The sequence below is a fragment of the Plectropomus leopardus genome, chromosome 12, assembly GCF_008729295.1.
Source record: "Plectropomus leopardus isolate mb chromosome 12, YSFRI_Pleo_2.0, whole genome shotgun sequence".
NCBI classification, from domain to species: Eukaryota; Metazoa; Chordata; class Actinopteri; order Perciformes; family Serranidae; genus Plectropomus; species Plectropomus leopardus.
The window spans coordinates 27,041,554-27,063,703 of record NC_056474.1 but is presented as its reverse complement, the minus strand read 5'-3'; the positions used below and the strand labels follow the sequence as shown (position 1 = coordinate 27,063,703).

The 22,150-nt window shown below is 41.8% G+C and overlaps 1 protein-coding gene across 1 annotated transcript in view; it reads left to right on the top strand.

The window, feature by feature from the left end:
• rnf220a (ring finger protein 220a) overlaps nt 1-17,682 on the top strand; it is a 209,076-nt gene extending 191,394 nt beyond the window's left edge. Inside the window, exons 12-15 of the mRNA XM_042497332.1 lie at nt 7,550-7,661; nt 11,531-11,725; nt 12,153-12,227; nt 16,245-17,682. Coding sequence (XP_042353266.1) covers nt 7,550-7,661; nt 11,531-11,725; nt 12,153-12,227; nt 16,245-16,316 — 454 coding nt within the window. The 3' untranslated portion in view covers nt 16,317-17,682. The remainder of the gene's footprint in view (nt 1-7,549; nt 7,662-11,530; nt 11,726-12,152; nt 12,228-16,244) is intronic.
• Nucleotides 17,683-22,150: the final 4,468 nt, after the last annotated feature.

Sequence of the window (22,150 nt, the reverse complement as noted above, 5' to 3'; positions counted from 1 at the left end):
CTTACTGCTACAAAAATAAAATATTACATCAGTAATGCTGGTAGGGAAATATTTTATGCCTCTGCGCAGCAATAGCCGAGACTGGAGGCTTTATGTTTTCAGGTTGTCTGTCCGTCCTGTTCTCGTGAACATGATAGGTTCACATTCACGCAATTACACACACATACACACATACACACTACACGCTATCATGTAGATCGCAGCTTATTAGGCAAACCATTCCAGAGGGCAGGTCCACAGTAACTAGAAGCACCATTTCTTATTCTGAGTACAACCAACAAGCTAATGTCTGAAGACCTAAGAGGTCTGATTGGGATAAAGTCAGTAGTCCAAGTCTAAAGGGTGAGACCTCACGAAAACAAGTTTTTGGCCATAACTGAAGAATTGAGGCAGTGATTCTGACTTAATTTCATACAAATGGCTAATGGAAATATAATAATGAAGTGATGACATTTGGTATCCAAAAGGTCAAAGGTCAGCTTCACTGTGACATCATGTTCAGCAAAAACTCTTTTCTGGCCGTTACTCAGTGCCATAACTCTGGAACAGAAGAGGAGACATTTGTTCAGATACTGAATTGGTGACACTAATTTTGGGTGTCCTTGAAACTGTGCTGATTGTATAGATCTTCTGTGCTGGCAGGGGGATAATGTGGGTGAAGCATTCACATTTTCACAGAAATGGATGTAAACTGTAAATGCAGCTTGCCTGGTGAATGGAGGCAAACAACCAGGAGGCAGTAACTCTAGTTTTGAACTAAACTGAATTTCTGAGAATTCAGTTAGTGTGAATCGTCTCTTTTGCCGAAAGTAACTACCTTAAATTCCAAGAATCTCCAAAGAAAATGTGACATTATGACTTTGTTCCAGCCAAAATGTAGGCGTACATGTTGCTACATGATGTTGTAGTCCAGGTCTTATTGGCCACCTGGAGCAGAACATGCCTTAATCTGAGTATCCATTTAGAGGGAGCCAACTAGATGCTGAATGATTGCAGTGGAACAAGCAGTCAGCTGGCTGGAACAATTCCCTGCCTCACTCTTCTCCGCTTGCTATAAATGCACGTATTTGTGGAGCTTCTGTGCCCCTCCGTCCCCAAATGAAAATGAGATTTGTCTCCTTTCGTTACATTGATACATTGTACACATGTGTGTATGTGTGTGTGTGTGTGTGTGTGTGTTTGGCTTTGCACAGGGCAGTGTTAGTGAAATCTCTCTCTCTCTCTCTCTCTCTCTCTCTCTCTCTCTCTCTCGCTCTCTGTCTCTGATCCCAGATGGGTAATGATCTGGTCGCCTCCCGGGGCGTCCTCGTTCCCTTGCTCATTCCCCCGCAAGATAAATGAGCTCACACACACACACACACATACATACACAGAGAGAAACGTACAACGCCTGAGACACTCTTTCCCCTCCAAGATAAATGGCCCCTCCAATGCCGCCAATGCAATTGCTGCCAAATTTGGTGCTCCAGCTGGAACAATGCGAAGAGATTTCCATGTGGTTTCTGCAAATAATTGAATCTGTCCTCAATTTGGAAGTGATGAAGCTAGATTTCTACCCTCCACCACCCCCCCTCTACACACACACACACACACATGCTGCCCAGTCGCTCTTGCTGCCTTCTCCTCTCTGGTTCTTCTCTTTATTGTTGTCGCTAAGCCACATTTCTCTCTCTTTCTCCCTTCTTTCTCTTTCCCATTTCTCTTTTCTTCCCGTCCTCTGTCTCAATTTTTTCTCAGGCACTTACAAAACGGCCCCCCCCTCCTCCCTTTCCCTTTTGCCATCTGAGACCTGCACACACACACAGATCAGGCTGAGGCAGGGGAAATCAATAGTGACTTAAATGTTTTATCATGGTGTGTCAGTGTAGTTAAGGCCTCGGTTAACAGGGTGCAGCAGAGAATGATGCTCTAAAGGGATTTACCGCTGCTATTTTCACAGCACCGATGTGCGAGAGATTTATTTCCCTACCTGGTGGATAAAATGTTTGCAAGAATGTTGTGTTTTTAGAATTAATTGTTACGTAATTTTATCATTCGCTGTGTAAAGAAAGGAGGCTGAGTGAGGCCAAAATGTGGGGAGACAGTAGATTAAGACACGCGGCTGATTGAGACGGATGGCGGAGGTCTTCAGCTACACACAGACACACACACACTAATGAAATGAGAAATAGCCCCACACACGTTGGGGACAGAGCGCTAAATAGAGGGGAGGCACAGCCATCTATCTATCTCTGTCAGGGCTTTCTTGCTTGCTTGTCGCCATAGTGGTGACTGGAGATGGAAATGCGCCGCAATTTCACTTTCTTTCACTCACATACACGCACACAGCATTCAAAAAGCCCTGCGGGGCAGTAACCGAGTTGGAGTAGTGGCGTGTTGCGCGAATGGAAGTTGTATTTCAGTGTTGGTTCCTCAGGTTTTATGATGCCAGGCCTTCAGATCAAGGCCACAGCTTCAGTTTAAAACCTACCAAGCCAGAGCCTCGTCCCACTGAGCCCACAAACTCAAACACACAATTGCACACAGCCCAGAGCAAACAGATGTACAGTACATACCAGTTAATATGCGTAATTGGAGAGAGGCGCGTACATGCTCAACCTGTCGTACTGACAGCAAAAAATACTGAATGGAGCGCCAAGGACACGGTGCAGGGGAATACTCACTGCTTTATTACATGTGAACTGAGCGCTTTAGATGTGGGTTCAGCATTTTTTTTTTCATTTTGCTGAGTTCTTGCTTTTAACTGATTTATAAAGATCTGTGTGCATCAATATTCAGATTGCAAAATTCTCAATTCTAGGTGGACAATGATGCAATATTTGCTGATACCACAAAGTCTGCCATGATACGATTTTGATTCAATTTAGAGGCTCGTAATTGATATAAGATGATTTCAGTATGTATCATTTTAGGTTGTAGCTACAGTTGAAAAGGTTGCCACCAAATACTGTAGTATTTTTGCCTTCTCTGTTAGTTGGCTGAAGTTCTACATACTTTTTAATATATTTCAAACAGTTGATTGTCCAATGGAGGAAAAAAAAACTGCTTAACCTTAGACTTACTAAATCGGCCACATAGCACTGGGTGCACTCCAGTAGTGTTGTGTGTCCACCAAAGCATTTTTTTTCTCTTTTCAGCTGAGGCAAGGGTTGCAGTTGTACTCGGAAGTGTCATGTTTCCACACTATACTACAACCACCACCAGTGTGACAAGGCGCTAAGCATATATTCTTTGCACTTTTTTTTTTTTTTTTTTTGTATCATTGACCATTTAAAAAGGTTCAACTTCGAGGCAAACATGCTCCTCACTTTTTACAAAGCTGCAACTTCATTGAATGGCCACTTGAGGCTGTCTCCAGAACAGACCATCCCAACGCCCCATTAGACCCCCATGCTAAAAGCACAACTTTACAGAAGAAATAAACACATTTACAGCCTTGTGCAAAAAAAATGGTTTTTGTCTCCAATGCTCATTTTAATATTCATGACAACTGTCTTGGGGAATGAAAATTATTACAATTCATCACGTTAAGACCTAAATTCATACATATTTAGGAACAGAACTGCTTGAGTGACAGGCTGTCTGCAAGGCGTCGCTTCAGTCTGAGTCAGAGCCACCCCTTGTTCCTCCACAGTTCCAACCTCTTGTCCAAATATGGTCACATTTGGCTCCAAATAACCAAGGTGGCCACAGCCGAGATGCCGAATTTGAGGCTTCAGAATGGTAGCCCATAAACCAATGCAGAATGTCACCGTAGCTACAACCATTATCTATACAGTATAAGCTTTTTGGAAAGTGTCAGCACTAGAATACAGAGGTCAATTAAATCTTTGACTTTTAGTTCCTAACTTGCAAATGCTGGTAAACTATCATCCACAACTCTAACACACTGTGATTCACAACTTTTTGTATATTAGCCCATCTAACTTTTGCAAAAGCCTGACACGCATTGTTCTATCATCATCAATACCTGCATTCATACAGCCTCACGAATCAGGATCAAACCTGTAAGTTCTATTAGTGTCCCCCTGGGACCCACATAACCTGCTGTTGTAGCAGCCAACTCAGACAGCTGATTCTTGTATATTTCCTGAACCAGGAATACCTCACTTTTAAGGTTGTAACCCAAATTGAACTGTAAGCTTGTTTCTGTGAGTGGACATGACATGTTTGCTAAGCCTGGGTCCCAGAGTGACATAAATTTCTGTATTTTTGGCTCCAAGACTGAAAAGGTTGAAAACCCCTGAGCCAGCTTAAATCAGCAACACACACAAATAGCATAAAGGGCTTACACTCAAGGATTTTTACTTGTGGTTCTTTCTGGTTGAGAGGCAGTTTATCTCCCTGTGTGTCACATTTAGCCCTGAGAGAGTTGTCTTTTGTTTCCTTGGCCCTATGAAATCTTCCTTTTCTCCTTCTTACCTCCATTAAATCTTTGCACCTCCGCCACCCCCTGCTGCAGCCCCCTCCACCCTCCTGCCCCCCTGTTTAGATGGCACAGCCACATAAAGATAGATTAACATGTTACTTTTTATAGCATTGGGAAATTAAACAACTTTTGAGATGTAGTGTTCTATAAATCTGCTGTGCTAAATGAATATTCATTAAAGACACAGAATAGATGATCCAGAGAGTTGAGTGTTGTTGGGAGACAACGAGAATAAAAAACTTTCTCCATCTCTGTTCTTTAGCTCAGGTTAGACAAGAAAGGAGAGGCCCTTGGCAGAGTTTTGTACTCGACTGAGAGACAGGGGGCTTTATTAGAGCAGTTAAAAGCGAGAGACAGCCTTGTTTTAGGGACAACCCCCATCCAGTCCCGTCCAGCCCAGAGTCCACTGCTGCTTTATAAGCTAGCAGGCTAATCAAGGCTAAATGGCTTTTTACAAGCTCAGAACTAATAAGAGGAGAGGGTAAAGCAGTTTATAGTGCATGGAGTGGCAAGTCAGGCTAGAAGTCCCAACTAGGTCTTTATAGACATGGAATGGTGATGGGTTACAGGGAGGAGCCAGAGTAGGTCAAATTTCCCAATGGAGGACACAAAACAGCTCAGTGTTGTTTCCAATCTGTACCTGACACCTCACATCTCACGTGAATGTCTACACTGATCTTTAAAATATTTCATCATTTTATTATGTAACAGATAATACTCAATCAATCGAACATTTCATTTTTGTGATGGATGATGCAGAAAGGAAGAAGCACCCACCCCGAAGCTATAAACTGCCATAAGCAGGGCTGCAACAAGGTCCGCACATTGTTTAAAAAATTAGACCAGTACTCCTAAAGTAATAACGATACCAACAGAGTACTTCATTTGATACTCATCAGTTGAATGGAAGCATTTGGGTTTTTTTCCCCTCGCCCGTGTGTCCTTGTGCATCATTCTGTGTACCCTCTCTAAATTTGGAGGTTTTGCGAGTCTGTGCAAGCACAACAAGCAAAACTCTTCTTTTGTTTTGCATCAGTAACAGTTTGTGGAGTTTTGAGTAGTGGGGTGGGTTATAAATTAGTGGATCCAAAGCTGATCAAATCAGTGGATGAGAGGAGCTGCTGTCTGTGAGTGAAAGCAATCTTTAGACCCAGTGCAATGAATGGTCAAGTTTTACTTTCAGTGAGCCTGGTGTTCTGCTTCGCTGTTTGTGCCCAAAGTGTGCTCTGCATTGCAAGAGTGTGGAGTAATGAATAACCCAATGGTGAATATATATTTTAACAGTGCATCTTGTGAACAACTGCCAGCTCCAAAAAAAGAAAATCAAAATGTGGCAGCAGATGTTTTAATTGTGGCAGGCTGTGAGTGTGTGTGAAATCCTGAAAAAAGACTAAATGCGTTGGTATCGTTTGACTGGAGAAGTTTTGATACTGCTCGGTACTGAGTAAGTTTTCTCGATACCTTAAAGGTATCAAGTAGTGATACCCAGCCCTTGTTGCAGTTAAAAACTAAGTTTAATCTGTTGAATACTTCTTATAATGAATCGCATGTTTAAGTAAAAAAAAATAGTGAAGCTTTCTGTCACACATTTGCACATTGTGATATCTTACTGCTTAATTTGACAAACAGTCCAAATATTAAATTTAGCAAATATGACACCCTTAAGAAGCTGAAATCAGGGAAAGAATAGTGTTTTTCCTTGAAAAAAGGAGCTAAGGTATTAAATGTAAGCAAAAACGCATTTTGATCGAGCTTTTTAAAACATGAAATATACCTCAAAATTATTGGCAGTATATAGCTGTGCAGGGAGGGACACATTTCAGTAGACAGGATTAGAAGTTGTCGGCAAATCAATATGAACAGTTACACTCAGAGTTTCAGAGAGTTTTTGTTGCTCCTGGGCAAGTTTCTATCAAAAAGAAATTAAACTAACTGCAAACATAAAGCTTCCCTGCTCAGCTTTCACAGTGTAGCTTAACACTGTGTTTGAAGAAATCCGGTGATGGCCATGCAAACCTGAAATGTTTAATTTTAATCTAACCTGCAATTTAGTCTAAATGTTCAATTTATTTTAATGAGCTTATTTGATGATAAGACTTAAGGAAATCAGATGTAGATCTACTCGTATCACTGCATACAGTAAAAAGGTGTTCAAAGAAACCTGTGGCTTAATCGGAAAATGAGAAAGTCTGCCCTTGTTTTTCTTTACCTGGAGCCTCTGCCGTTTGAGGATGCAGCAGATGAAGCTATATCCCCGCCCTACACACAGCCACTTATCGCTCTATTTCCCTCTCACCCGCTCTTCCTTCTCTCCGCTTGTCCTTCCCCATCCAGATCAATACCATAGATCAGCTTGCTATCAGGCTGCGAAATGACCACATCACCATAAACGCACACTCACTCCCATTCTAACACACACATACACACACTGCTATTGCATCTTGCCAGAGAACGAGTGAATGGCCGTAATAAACACGTGGCTGGCTCGTGCGGCCTCTTCTCGCAGCGCCAAATCATCATCAGCTGCAGCGTTGTGGTCTGCGCGTCGCCCGTATTGATTTAGTTATGGCTGCTTCATATGCTGTCGGACAGTGTTAAATGCACATTTTCTGTTATCATGCTACACATTAATCAGAGGCTGTTTAGAGGCAGGAAGAAAGGGTGGGCGGCAGATGGAATGAAGGAGGGATGAAGTGAGGACACGAGGCAAGGAAATAAATCTCAGTGAATAGATGGGCATGGATGGAAAAACCTAACAGAGGAGGTGCAGAGGATGAATATGAGATTTTAAAAAAAAAAGAGAAAAAGGCACTTAACTCAAAGTCAAAACAGGGAAGTTAAGAAGGGGGGTGTGAGGAAAATTTAAATGATGGTGAAATGTGCATTTCAGTAAACACAGCTAATTTCAACAAAGATTTTAACCAAAACCACCTCCAAACACTGTTGTTGAAGTGTTTTGAACAGCGTTTTCACATTTACTCCAGTGTGGACACAATCTGACTTTAATTTCTCCAACAGTTGCTGGTGTGTAATTTTACATACTATCTCGTACCTGTCAATACGTCTTAGAATGTCAACACTAAACATCTCTCCCTCTGTCTCTTTCTCTCTCTCCTGCAGGGTAACAGAGGAGGAGTCCACGGCTACCACCATGGAGGCCCTGAAGGCTCGAATCAGAGAGCTGGAGCGGCAGATACTGAGAGGAGATCGATACAAGTGTCTCATCTGCATGGTGCGTATAACATTCATACGCATGCTCTCTGTTTCACGTCAACCCTTCACGGCAGGATTGGGCCTTCTGTAAGGGGGCACTGACTCTTACGTTTGTAGAACTTCATGTGGTATCACATAGAGGTGTGGCCATGGTTTAAAGGATTGGCAGTCAGTGCTGGGGTTTGTAGTAGGAGCCAATCTCCCAAAATCCCTGAGGAAAGGAGGGTGTTGCTCTTTGCTCTGTTTGAGCTTAATGAACAGGACCCTCCTAATATCTTCAAATTGAGCAAATTTCCTAACAGTTGCACATAGATAGTCTCGATCCAGTGGCTGTATCCTCCAAAATCAGCATTATAAGCCAAAACGTGTCATAACAGGCTGAAAAGGCCCGTCCCATGTCAAAAGCTACTGAAATATTGCCTTCTTTTGCCCCAATTTATTGTTTGAGGGCACTTCAAAAAGTGATGCCCTCAACTCAGTTACAAGCAGAGGTTTTTTCAAACTTGTCAGAAATTTGGTACACACATTTCTGTATGGGTCTTCTTGAGATTCATGTAAAAAAATATTAAAAAAAACAATTATATTAACCTCAAGAAGATCCATACAGAAATGTGTGTACCAATTTTTAATTAGCTTGAAAAGAAAATCTCTGCTTGCGGTTGAGTTGGAGGCATTACTTTTTGAATTCCCCTTGTTTTTAGGACACAGCTGCTGCAGTCTCTACAAAATAGAGTATCCCATGATCCACGGCACAGTAGATGGTTTTTGAAAGGAGGCTTCAGGCATTACTTGTAAGCTTTTTGGCCACACTGTGCTTTGCAGGTATTTGGATTAGGTTTATGATAGATTCAATTCATGAACAGCACAGAATGAAAACTGGGCATAAACGCCACTGTTGTACATGTAAGCAGCCTGCAAATAGTAATCATATCTTGTTATTTAAAGATTACATTCAAAGGTCAAACTTGTCTGTGCTTACCCTCTACTTTTGCCTTGTGATAAACAGGATTTTTTTTTTTTACCTCGCTGTTAGTTTTGGTCTTCAGATTCTTTTGAGGGATCCACAGTCCCTGCATAGGACCATAGTCTTAATAATCTGTTATCATCACAGTCAGAGATTGCCCTTTTTTTGGAGAGAGTAAGATTTTTTCTTCAACTAGAAACAGCCCCGAAATTGCCAATTGTATCATCATAAAACACACTTAATTCAAAGTTGACATAATCAAGATAATACCATACAAATCTATATAAATTGAAATGACTGTTTATTAAAGGGCATTTGGTTGGCTTGGCGATAGTGATTTCAGGGCTGTTTTTGGTTAAACAGAAAAGATCTTCTCTTTAACAAAAAGGTCTATCTCTGTTGGAATCATTTCCATAATTTTGTCAGACACTTAGAATATTTTTTTAAACCTGTCAGTGGCAAACAGGAAAAAAATGATGGTGCATACATGCCCTGAGTAGTTACATTCCAGCCTATTTTGCCACTGCAGGCTGCAGCAGTCTCTAAATACCGAAGCAGTTTCAGTAATTGCCTTCCATACTAGTTACTAAAACATAAAAACAGAGAAAATGGAAGTTAAAAAATGCTATATTTACCCTTTAATTTCTTCATTTTTTACTTCACTTTGGGCAGCAGACACTCAAATTCCATAATGTGAAGTTTATTGTGTTGTTTGCTGGGTACTTCTTGAAGTGTGCATGTAGGAACTGTTTGCATCTCCCCTCCCTCAGTTTGTGGATGTCTAAGTAGTTTTATAAGCGTGAGTGGTGGTGTTGTCTTGTTGTGGTGGTTTTTGCTCTTGCATGGCTTTGCCAGTCAATTGAATGTGTGTTTGGATAAGAGACTGCAGTGGGAAATGCAGAACGGCCCTCAAAAGCTATCAAGTTTCACCATATATAAATATATATTTATGACAGGCAGCACATGGAAGAGATTATATGTAGTTGATACAGCCCAGTGAGAATCAAATGAACTCTATTGTATCGTAAAGCATGAAGATGAGTCTGAGCTTTATCAGGCAGAATGAGGGACATTTGTCAATATCCATGTTCATCAGATGCTTGAGACACGACTGCACCTGTACCCCCCCATCAGTTTGTGTTCCCCACTTTGTGTCAAGTACCCATCCTGTCACCCTTCAAGCTTGTGGACAGTGCAGCGTCGGCATCCTCTGTGTGTGTGTGTGTGTGTGTGTGTGTGTGTGTGTGTGTGTGTGTGTAAAGCGGGTAATTACCGACGCCTGCGCTTCCTAAAGGTCGCTGGGTGCCCGAGGTGACACGGAGGGCAAGGCACAGCTATCGATCACTCACTGCCCCGCGGACACACGGCTCTTCACCGCTCATCTGTCACTGTCCCTCATCTCTCTCTCACACACACACACACACAAACAAGCATACGAAGAAACACCAATATCTGAACAATTTCACACACACACACCAATGTTTCACTAATCCGTCTCTGTCTGTCTGTAACTCATCACTGCGCTCCCTCCCCGTCACTGTGTGCCTGATGTAAAAGTCATTAGACTGCTTTAACTCGTTGGCACTCAGGAAGCATTTCAGAGAAGCCGCAGAATTCCACTGCAGCCTCCAAAAAATTTATAGCAGAGTTATGATTCGGTGTTTGTTGTGCACGGATCATAACCTTCCAGTGCTCAGGTTGTTGTGTGTAAGTAGAAAACAAGTGTCCCTCTGCTGCAGCCAAGTTGGCTCAAGTTCATCCTCTCATGGTCCTGAAGCGAGCTCAGTGCTGAGGTTTGACTTATCAGTGGATTTCTACCCCCACCTACTGGTCGTCTGAGGAAGGGGAGTTCAGCAAAGTCTTATTAGGAAGTGCATTTATTCATATAAGAATATGCAATTTAAAAATAATAATAATAAAGTCATAATTGTAATATTAGTTATTAATGGTTGTTGATGTTGTTAATTGTTGATGTAAGACAGATAGTTCTAAATTAGCCAGTGTGATGATATTAGTGTTCTCTGTTGACCTCAACTTAAAGTTTAATCTTGTCTATATTGATAAGAAAGACTTAAGAACAGTGAAATTAATATTTTGTGGTAGCCTGCAATTAGGCTAGAGGAAGAATTAAAAGGAAAGAGCAAGACGTGAGCATTACAAGTGCCCAACACAACCAGTTGAGCATGAAAGCACTCACTCTGCAGCAAAATCTGGGGACCAAAATGTTCTCAGAAGTACATTGCACTAACACCATTTAGAACACCAACAATTAGTTGATTAATCAATCTGAAATTTTTTTTCTGGTTTCTTTAGTCCTCGGTGATAGCAAGCTGGATATATTCAGATCTGTTGGTCAGGAAAAAAAACACGATATTTGAAAACTTTTAAAAATTCCCCCCCCCCATCATTCTGGCATTTAATAGACCGAACAACTAACCTGTTAATCTAGAATGTTATCGACTCTTTAATCGATAATGAAAATAGTTGTTAATTGCAGTTCTGCTATGATGATTAACATTCATTGCATTCCATTTTGCGGCACCTCAGAAATAACCAGTGATAGCAAAAATATACTGCAACAATAACCATTAAACTATCAAATGCAGAGTGAATGACTCAGCTGAGTTTCTCGAGTTGTCGTCCTGCTGACCTTAATTAACGTTCATAGTTTTAATTACTTGACAAAACAAAGTCGGCGTGAACAGATAAGAGTTCTTACGCATTTCCTCACAGCAGTTTGTTCATCGGCTGGTCAGGCTGTACGCGCTCGTGTGTGTGTGCGCGTGCATCTGTGTGTTTGTCCACACGTGTGTGTGTCGCACTGTGGTGTCTGTGAGTGCTCGACCAGTACAAGCCCGCCTCTATGATTCGCTGCCACCTTTCGCCCCCTCTCCTCTCCCACCCCCACCCCTCCCCTTCCGCAGAGGAAGCCTGCTATCCAGTCAGGCGCAGAGATCAAGAGCCTAGGGGTGTGGCCAGGGCCCCGGCCACTGGCCAATGAGGTCGGAGAGAGGCAGCCTAAGTCCCTCCCCCTCGGCCTGTACTGCCTGTACAGGGGCCTTGTGATTGGTGGCTACGGCAGCGGCATAAAGAGGCTCCTCCCACAGCCCTTACGGAGGGTAAGGCACTCCCTCCCTCCTCCGCTCCTCTTCCTCCCCACAACTCCTCCTCCTCCCTCATTTATCCGTTCTTTTCAAGAGGAAAAGAAAAGAGCGCCCATCAGATTGGGTTCATTCGTGGCTTTCTCCCTCATCTTCTCCTCCCCTCTGCCTGCTCCCCACCGTCTCTGCTCGTTGCTTGCCCGATATCGTGTCCGTGCGTGTGTGTGTGTGACCTGCAGGTTGCCGGTTCAGTTGCTCCCCATGCTGCCTTGCTCAGTGGTTCTGTGGCTGCTGGCTGTGTCGTCTCATGGTTAGTGGTTTGAAGCCGTCGGTCAGGGAATGTACAGTGTTGTTTTTGGTTGTTGTTACCCGGCGTGTGTGCAGTTTGAATTTGGTGTCATTTCATTGTTCCCGTCTCCCTTTCTCTCCCTCTCTGTGTTTCTAGGACTCCTACACGATGCCGCTCACCTCCATCCAGTGCTGGCACGTCCATTGTGAAGAATGCTGGCTCAGGACTCTGGTACGCACACTTGTCCACTCACGCACGCACACACACACAAACACACACACACTCCTCCGTGCTTCAGGGCAGCTCCTTATGACATGCAGTTATTGCAGCCTCATTTCATAGTCAGTGAGTTCCACTCTGTAGCTGTGCCCCATAGGGAGGAACTAAAATGGAATATTCCTCAAATGACCTGTTCTCTCACCACACACACACACACACACACACAATGGAAGCAACACACACACACACACACACACACACACACACACACACACACAATGGAAGCAACACAAACACTTCCAGTTCTTAGTAGGGCAAAAGCTTATATGGAATGGCCCCCAAAAGGCTTGTTTAAATGTTGGAATAAAGTGGTCAACTCGAACCTCCAGTGAGTTCTACATAGTGCCTCGGTTCCACACACACACGCGCACACACATGCGCACACACAGAGTCAGTGGTTTTGTGGGTTATTAGTTAGTCTAATATATTCAGTAGTGAGTAATTAGCTGGAGCTAATGTGGTAAATGGAGCACAGGCTCTCTGCTGCTGTGAGGATCAACAGTCTCCTTGTTGTTTGTTTGTTTATTTGCTCTTCTCTCCTCTTTTCTCCACATGTCCATCATTCCATCATTGTTTTTTCTCTCACTCTCACTGTCTTTTTTATTTCCTCAGTTACTTGTATTACCTTTTCTTGGTCAGTTGGGACACACGTCAGCAATTTCTCACAAGCAGTTCCCCACCTTTACCCCCTGTTGATGTTATTCTTGCATTTGTAAACACACTCTTAGCATAGTTGCAGGACCAAACACAGAAACAGGGGCAGAAATAGATAGCTGAAGGAATTACAATTAAATGATGTACCCCTCGGGTGATTGCTGATGACTCAAGTGCGACACCTAATGGTCAAATCCTAATTACTGGTCTGGTGTTTACCTTAGTATCAAACCGGTTGAAAGACGTTTACACCAGCCCTGCCCTCTGGTGGTCAGGATCCTTAATTATTAGCAATCCAACAAAATTAATTTTCTGTCGTGCAATATAGCAAATAGTGCACCCTCAGATGTGGCAACAAATTTTTAGTCCAGTGCAGTACCAAAATTGCCCAGTGAATTGATTGATGTTTGATAGTAGAATGAATAAAATGCTACAAATTTGGCATTTGATCAACATTCTTTCAGCAAATTTCAGGTATCATTTAAATGCCATGTCACTTTAAAATATAGTGAGAGGATAATAAGGCTAAAAGCGCACCTCATGATGGCTGCTCTCATTCTTGTTTAATAGGGCATTTAGATGTGTTAATGATCGCCTGGAACGTGCGTCCAATATAAGATCAATACTGATTCATGAAGAGTTTCCCGTGGCTACAAACAAAACAGCCTGAGCACGTTTTATAAATTACTCGTAGGCTTCTCTAATTGTCTTTTATTAAATTGTTCAAGGGAGACTATAAGAAAACATTCTTGAATAAGGTCCATTGTTTCCATCTGCCATGTACCTGTGTAATTTGTGTGTGTGTGTGTGTGTGTGTGTGTGTGTGTGTGTGTGTGTGTGCGTGTGCTGCCGTCGCAGGTCTAATGTATGGGGCATTAAACTCGTAGCCTGGAGACAGCTATAAAAACGGGAGGGCCAAGCTGATCAAAGTAAATGCCTGGGAATCTAGTTAACGTCAGCCCAGCCCCTTACCGCTTTAATGAGCAAGGCAGCTGGAGCGCAGCGTGACGGGCACACACCCACACACACTTACCACCCACGCTAAACAGGAGTACACAGCTTTTGGCAGGCGTGCAACCAACAAGAGAGCTCGTATCGAAAAATCTCAACCCATATCCAGCGCTACTGGAGATACCTGTTTGCCTCCGTTTTAAAGCACCTCAGTCTTTTCCACACATCATCTTCTCTCTTTCTTCACAGCCTCCGTTTTTCTTTCTTCTTTATTCTCTTCTGAGACATGAAGAGACAGTTTTGAGTACTCTGGAGCCACAAATCCTCTTACCGGGAAGGTGTGAGATCTGTCAGACTCATGCACCACCTCAGTCCTCTCGAGTGCGTGTGTTCGCCCTTTAGACTACCTTTCGACCGTGCACCGAAAAGAGTTTATTCAGTGGCTTACAGGAAAAGAAGCCTATAAATCTTCAGGGTCAGACTAGCCGGTACAGTTTGTACTGACCAGTGAGGATTTGGTAGGTTCAGGTGCTCCAGTTATGAGATCATTGCATTCTGTTGCACCCGTGTTAGATGTCACACAGAGTGTTTTTTGGGGAAAGACTACACTCACACTCTCTTATGTTTTACTCACCTTCTACACACATCTCAGTGGACTGATAAAAGTCTCCACATACCAAAGCGATATTTGATGGTCAGTTTTGCAGCCCAGATGTGTAGCTGCAAGTATTCATAAACTAAAAGAAGCAACTGCTAAAGCTTCCTCCTCTAGTTGAACCACTGTATGTATTTATTTGCTTAATTCATTTTGACATATTTCTTCATACATCTGTAACCAATGCAAAAACAGCAAACGGCAGGAATGCGCCTGCAGCCAGCAGTTACCGCCCAACAATACAGAGGAATGAGCTGACTGGTAGAAGGAGGCGGCAGGGAAGAGACGGAGAGATGGAGGACAGTGGTGGAGACCACCCAGTCTAAATGCTGTTACTCTGTCAGCCCTGTGTTGCATATTATCGCCTGCTGCTTTACTGCAGATGGCACACTATCAAAGCAGCGCAGAGGAGTGAAGGGAGGACTCTGCCGCCAACAGGCTGGTTTACCTTCACACAGAGGGAGGAGGAAGTAGCAGTTATATGACAAGCACTGGTAAACTGTCAAAAGACACGTAGTATTCTAAACATGCACGCCCTGTGAATATAGGATGTTCTGCAGCAGAGTGGATGATGTTGGTTCAGTGTGTCTTATTTATCACCACAAATAATTATTTTCATTTTTGCTAACTTTTCCAGTTGTTTTGTAGTCTGAAGAATGTCAAATAAAAAGACAGTGAGAGAAACCCGTCACACATTCTGTGAACTCTTGGTAACAAATAGTTTGTTCTGTCAGACCAAAACTAATGTCGTTGGTGGTTAAAAATAAGGATGCCGTATCATATCATTTATGATAATAACGATATAAATGTTGCTTTGGTGAACATTTATGTCATGATTTTAATGATGTTGATGTTTTTAGTAGAGCAGCGGCTTTTAAACAAAAGAAACACTTCTTTCTTTGTTGAGGAGTCGGTTTCAGAAAATCATGAATTTTATTCCTCTGCACCGTTGACAACCGTGGCCGGAGGCATTCTGCCTTTGGATTATCTGTCTGTCCTAATATCATGGCTGCAATATCTCTTCAATTGTGGAAGTTTCTTCAAACATGGCACGAACATCTACCTTAACTGAGAGATGAACTCATCTGATGCTGGTGGTCAAAGGTCAAAAGCGCTGTGACTTTACTTGTCTAATTCACTTATCTCAAGAGCACCTTTAGGGAATATCTCCATATTTGGCATAAATGAACCTCTTGGACTCAACAATAAACCGACTAGATTTTGGTGGTCAAAGGTCACTGTGACCTCACAGTACACATTTTTTTGATGTAACTCAGGTATTTATGTGCTAATAATGACAAAAATGAACACAAATGTCTGCAGCAAAACTCATATTTGAGATAATATTATATATTGTTTTTTGTTTTTATGTTTATCTTTAATTATTAATATTGTATTTATGCATTCAATTGATAGTGAAGACAAACAGGAAAACTGAGAAGGTGAATGAAGTCAGATTTTGGTGACTTTCTTACATCATATATTAGCTTTGCATTAGTTAAGCAGAGGAGCGCATCACAACATGAGGAAAAACAAATCAAAAGTGTGAGCAAATCCTCATATTTAAGAAGCTGAAACCAACAAATGTTCAATGTTTTGACATATTAGGAGAGTTGCTGCAGTGCTATAACTCAGGGTGAATGCATCTTCTGACCTGAACTCATTTTCTAAGCAACAAAAGCTAAATATTGTCTCTGCGTCCTTCACAGGGGAACAAGAAGCTGTGCCCGCAGTGCAACACCATCACCTCACCCGGAGACCTGAGGCGTGTCTACTTGTAAAGAGCACACCCCTCCTCCCCCATCCTCCCACCTTTCGTCGTTCCAGTCCATTCCTCCTCTCACCTGGATTTCATCGCCCGCCCCGTCGACCGTCATTTGTTTTCCTTCCTCTCTCTCGTGGCCTGGGTCGTTCACGCCAAACCCTCCAAGAGCCCAGAGACAAGACGGCTGTCATTGAGACTCCACTGGCTCTTTCAGGAGGTTAAAAACTGGATGAAACTGAATGACTGAGCAGAACTCACTGACTCTCCGACCAGTTGCCTGGCCACTCACAAAAAAAAAAAGAAGACCTGCAATCCCACTGGTCAACAGGCTTGTTTCCTCTGCCACACTGACATGACTCCCTGTACAGGTTCACAGGGTCGTCACTGGAGAACCCTGACACCCGGCTAAAGCAGGCTGAGACCTGGTAGCTTCACGCTGCTGGAGCTGGACCTGAAAGGAACTTAATTCTGAATATAAAGACTTCTTTTTTTCCCCTCTAGCTCTTCTTTGACATTTTGATGGTGCTGGACAATGGGCTCTATCCTGAAGATTTGACAGAAAGCTTCTTTTTTTTTGTTTGTTTGATCCCTATCCCGGAGAGAAAACTCTTACCTCCATGCCCCTGTTGCTTAAGAGAATTTTTTTTTAAAAAAGGGCCTGTCCACTAAAACTGAGCTTTCAACCAAACTGAGAATAACCTCACAACCTTGAAAAGGAGTTTGACACTCCTCCTCCACCTCTTCTTCCTCTCACAAGCCCTTCCCTCCTTCCCTTTCTTACCCCTTTTGTGGTGTTCTAGTGAAGTAAACCAAAATTTCTCCCCCCTCCAAGATGCAGTGCAAGCACATGTAATATAGTTCTATGTATGTTTACAATGTTGGGTGTAAATGACATAGAGTTCACACACACGTACACACACACGCATACACATCAACAGACACACACAGAAGTATATAATATCAAAGTCCTGTTGTAAGTTGGAAGGGTCTGGGAATGATGTTTGGGGAAAAAATGGCTGGAATAAAAGAAGCCTTCTGTATTTTTAAAAAAAAAGATCATTTGAAGATCCGTTATTTCACTGTACAGGAATAAAAGATTTAAGTAATAATTAACTACTCGAGACTAGATGGTCAAGATTTAGGTGGTGTAATTTTTCTGCAGAGTACCCTGAAAAACTGTAGAACATGAAGCAAGGAAAGATCTTTTGTTAGTTTTATCCAATGGAGAGAATCCTACTTCCCAACTGCAAACAAGCAGAACGATGGAACTGCTCTTTAGTTGCAACAAGTCCAACTGAGCCTCTTTCTTTTAGCCTCCATGTCCGCCTCCTCTCAGTTGGAGTAACATCATGCTCAGATCATAGTCTAGAAACGTTTTGTTTTACCCCTACATGTCTCAAAAGAAAGCTTTTTTCCATTGTTCTCATAACTGCTACGCTGCAGAAAGGTCCCAAAGTGGCAACCCCTGAAGGGCAGGTTCTTTCTAGATATAACAGATGAGGGAAGTCTCTGGAAAAGAAGGATGGCCCAAAGGCTGAACTGGCGACTTCCAGAACCCGCAGCATTTCCCCCTTCCCTTTACGGCAGCAGCAGCAGCAGCAGCAACCAAGGTGGTGGTGTGCTTTGTGTTTGTAAAACTATGTATTCTGTGACGTCTGTATTGTTGTAAGAAATGCTGAAAAAAAAGAAAAAATAAAACTTCTCAAATACCACGAGTGGTCTTGTTTAACGCAACCTGGATGGATAAAAAAGATGTTTTTGTGATCGCTGAAATAAAGGAGAGGAAGATGGCCTTAATATGAAAGACATTTAATTTGTTTATGTGCATTTGTAATAGACTTGTTTCATCTCAGTGTTTGGGATTTTTTATGCCTCTGCGTCGGTGACAGCTGAGGCCAGAGAGGCATTATGTTTTTGGGATTTACGTCCGTCTTCGCCTCCGTATGTGCTTAATGTTCATTCGTCCCATTCTCGCCAACAAAATATCTAACAAACGTTTCTACTAATTTCCTCAAATTTGGCCCGACATCCACTTTGACTCTTAGATAAACTGATAAGGATTTGGTTATCAAAGGTCACTATGAACTTGTGTCTGTCTCATTTTAATCAACGAAATATCTCAAGAAGGCCTGAATTTCCTCAAATTTGGCACAAACGTCCATTTTGACTCAAGGATCAACTGATAAGAATTTGGTGGTCAGAGGTCACTGTGAACTTGCGTCCGTCTCATTCTCATGATCAAGATATCTCAGGTATGTTTAGGAAATTTCAACTTTGGCACAAATGTCTTCTTTCACCTGAGGATGAACTGATAAGGATTTGGTAGTCAAAGGTCACTGTGAACTTGAGTCTGTCTAATTCTCAAAACTTTGTTAAATTTGGCACAAACATGCACTTGGACATGAGTATGAATTGATTACAATGTAATGGTCAAAGATTAAGCTCACTATAAACTTGTGTACCTTTCATTCTCTCTATCTCTAGAAAGCCTTGAGGGAATTTCCTCAAATTGTAGCGAGAATGTCCACTTTGACTCGAGGATGAGCAGACTAAGATTTGGTGGTGAAAGTTTGCTGTGACCTCACAAAATTCATTTTTGGCTTGAAGTCATTTGTTGATGACAAAATATCTCACAGATGTCTCACAGGATAAAATGATGAAGTGTTGACATTTTATAATCAAAAAGTCAAAGGTCAACTTCACAGTGAGATCATGGTTATATGCAAAAACATTTTTCTGGCCATTATTCAGTACCATAAGTCGAGAACAAAAGAGGAGACATTTGGTGAGAAACTAAATTGGTGACACTAACTTTGGGTACCCCCCTTAGAGGTTAATCTGGCCATGCTAATTGCTTTAACACATAAAATACCTAACCTAACTCCAAAATAAAAAGTGTAGTGCCCTATATGATTTACACAATGCAGCATTCTTTTTTATAGCACTATGACTGTTAAAAGTATTTGATGTTTGCATCAATCCATTGGTTAAGGTATAACCTCATAAGTAGAATGCCTTTTGGTGATATTTACCACCTCTTGGGCAGGCTGGCTGAGATCGAAGCCTGTAGAGGATGCTGCCATGTAAAAGCCTGTTTTCCATAAGGTGAAATAACCACATGTATGTGTTAGATCATTGTCAGAATGAGTCATTAAGACAAATGTTGTCAGATGCTAATAAAGTTTTATTGCGAGGGAGGAAACCACAGCAGGAGGTGAGTCTTACTTAAAACCCAACTGATTATACTGATCCCAAAACCACAATGTCTCAGATCACATTCCTGCAACAACCAATTTGAGTGAATCCACCCCAACCACCCCAAAGATATAGCTTCAATGTAAAGATATAAAGAAAAAATAGCTGTCATGAAGTGTCTGTAGTCTCCAAGCCCAAACTGAGACAATCCTAATGACATCATCATGGGTAATTTTTTCAAAGACTGTATAAAAATGATTGATGTAGTCACCATGACATCATCCATTGGTTTTTGAACTTTCATTTGAAGCCTCAAATTCAACATTGTGTCTGCCGACATCTTGGATTTTTGGAGCCAGAAATGACCCATGGCGACTATATTTGGAGAAATTTCAACAGATGTGTTACATAAAAATTCACCCCCATACAGCTGTCATGAATGGGGAAAGACCCTCCTGCCCCCTTTTTTAACATATTTATTTCTGCTGTAAAGTTTGAGGCTGGGCCATGCATTTTCCCTACGTCACTCAGGGCGAGTCAAGGAAAAATATTTGTAGCTTCAGGGAGGGTTCCCTGAAAAATAAGAACAACCAAAAAAAACCTACAAAAAAGAAGGCACACCTCAGTCACCCTCTCCTCTGATAAATAAAGAACAGTCCCTTAAAGGAACTACAGTTTTTGGCACTTTTGCACTGGTTTAATTTTTCAGCCCTGGAGGTTGCCACTTTCTTAAAATGTTTATAAGACCATTTGGTTGAGATCAGGTACAAAGATGCAAAAATAAACTATGATACATTTTTATTTTTTTCTCATTGCATCTTACTGTTGCAACTTGGATTGACATAGCTAAGATAAGTAATACTGTTAGTTTATGCAGCGTCAGTAAGATGATGTGTAGAAAAGTCTTGATGTTACACCGGGACAGTAGGTGGCGGTATGCACCTTTAATGTTGGTTTGTAGCCCGCCAAATAAACTAAAAGAAGAAGAAGAATTTAATTTGTAAATACATCCATGGTAAAAGGACTGCTGCTTCCATCCATGTAAGCAGATGTAGGAAGCAGCATTGCCATCTAGAGGACCGCTAACAGGCAGCGATCTGCAGATCTCCAGATGGTGTCAGCATGCTTGGGGAGAAGGTGTGTGTGAGTGAGCGCGCGCCTGCTTGTTAAACAGTGTTATAGAAACCAACCATGCCAAACATCAGAGCTCATTTAGCAGCCGCCAGTAACGTCACTTAACAACAATTACAACAATACGACCCCTCTCACCACGCTTAGATCTGTGTTCAAGCCTTTTTACCCGGACCAAGGTGAGGCCTTATTACACCCAGCCCTGCCCAGTAAGCGCTCCTGTAAGTGCTGTCAGATGCTAATAAAGTTTAAGTGAATGTATGAACAACATTTTGTCAGCAGGAGACAAAAGTTAGTGGAATATTTCTGGAGCTGTGTTGAGAGAGTCTGGAAAAACTACTGCAATATCCTGTGAGTGTATATGAAAAATCAGTATTGTCTAATAAGTTTTTGTAGACAGTGATGTTTTAAAATGTATTATTAAATTTATTAAATTATTGTTGTGTGTTTGCATTTTGGCCACCTACCCAAACAAAGGAACATGTCTGGGAGTGCTGAATCTTCTCAGTAATTTGAATTGGACTAAATGTATGTAAAATGCTACTTAGCTAAACATGTTATTAGCTAGCATGTTGCTAGCTAGCTAGAGTTGTGTGCTTGTTGGTTGTTAAGCAGGTATGTAAGCTTAGAAACATTGGTTTGTTTGGCGGTACACATTGGAAAAGTTTGCCTTTTCTGACATAATTTTAATAATTTAAACCCAAACCTTAACCAATATATCCTTTTATTGCAGAAAGCTGTCAAGAAAAACTTCTCCCGACAGCTTTGGAGGCTCAGGCACCATAATAGTTAGCCTAACGTCTCGTTAGCTGGTAGCTGCCCGCCTAGCATATTGTTAGCAAGTTAGCTAGTGTGTTTTGTTAGCTGAGCTGAGGTGTTTCGTGGCTTGGGCAGTATGCTAGCCTTTTTGCTAACTGTTTTTTTTGCTAGCTAGCATGTTGTTAGCTGGCGATGCTATTGGTGGAATTGAGTTGCTTTGCTGCCGGCTAATTTCATTTAGCTGAGGAAGCTGGTTTGTTGTTTGGTGGGTAAAGCAGGTTGCTCTCTGTCATGGGCTTAACACAGCAAAACACCTTTTTCAGCAAGACTTTGTCATTTTTATAAAAATAAATGGCATGAAATGTATTTTAAACATGGTTTAATCACTAATAAATTCTCTCATGGTGGTTCATAGCACTATATTGTCAGTGATGTAGGCGTCACACTGCTGTAAAGAAGCTGGTTTGTTGTTTGCTTCCTTATGATGTTGGCTGGTGATGTTATAGAAATAAGTTAATATGATTTATTTCAGAGGGCTGTGCTGAATATATTGGCGCAGGTAAACAGGGTTCCTGCAGATCCTTTAAAAGTCTTAAAAGGCAGTACATTCTTGAATCTAAAGTGTAAGGCCTCAGTTGGTATTAAAATGTCTTAAACCAGTCTATCTAGTCTTAAAACTGCTAAGACTTTGGGAGAAGGATTTCATGTATCATTTTTCTCTGACATCGCATCCCGAAATCTCAAAATAATTGGTAATATCTATTA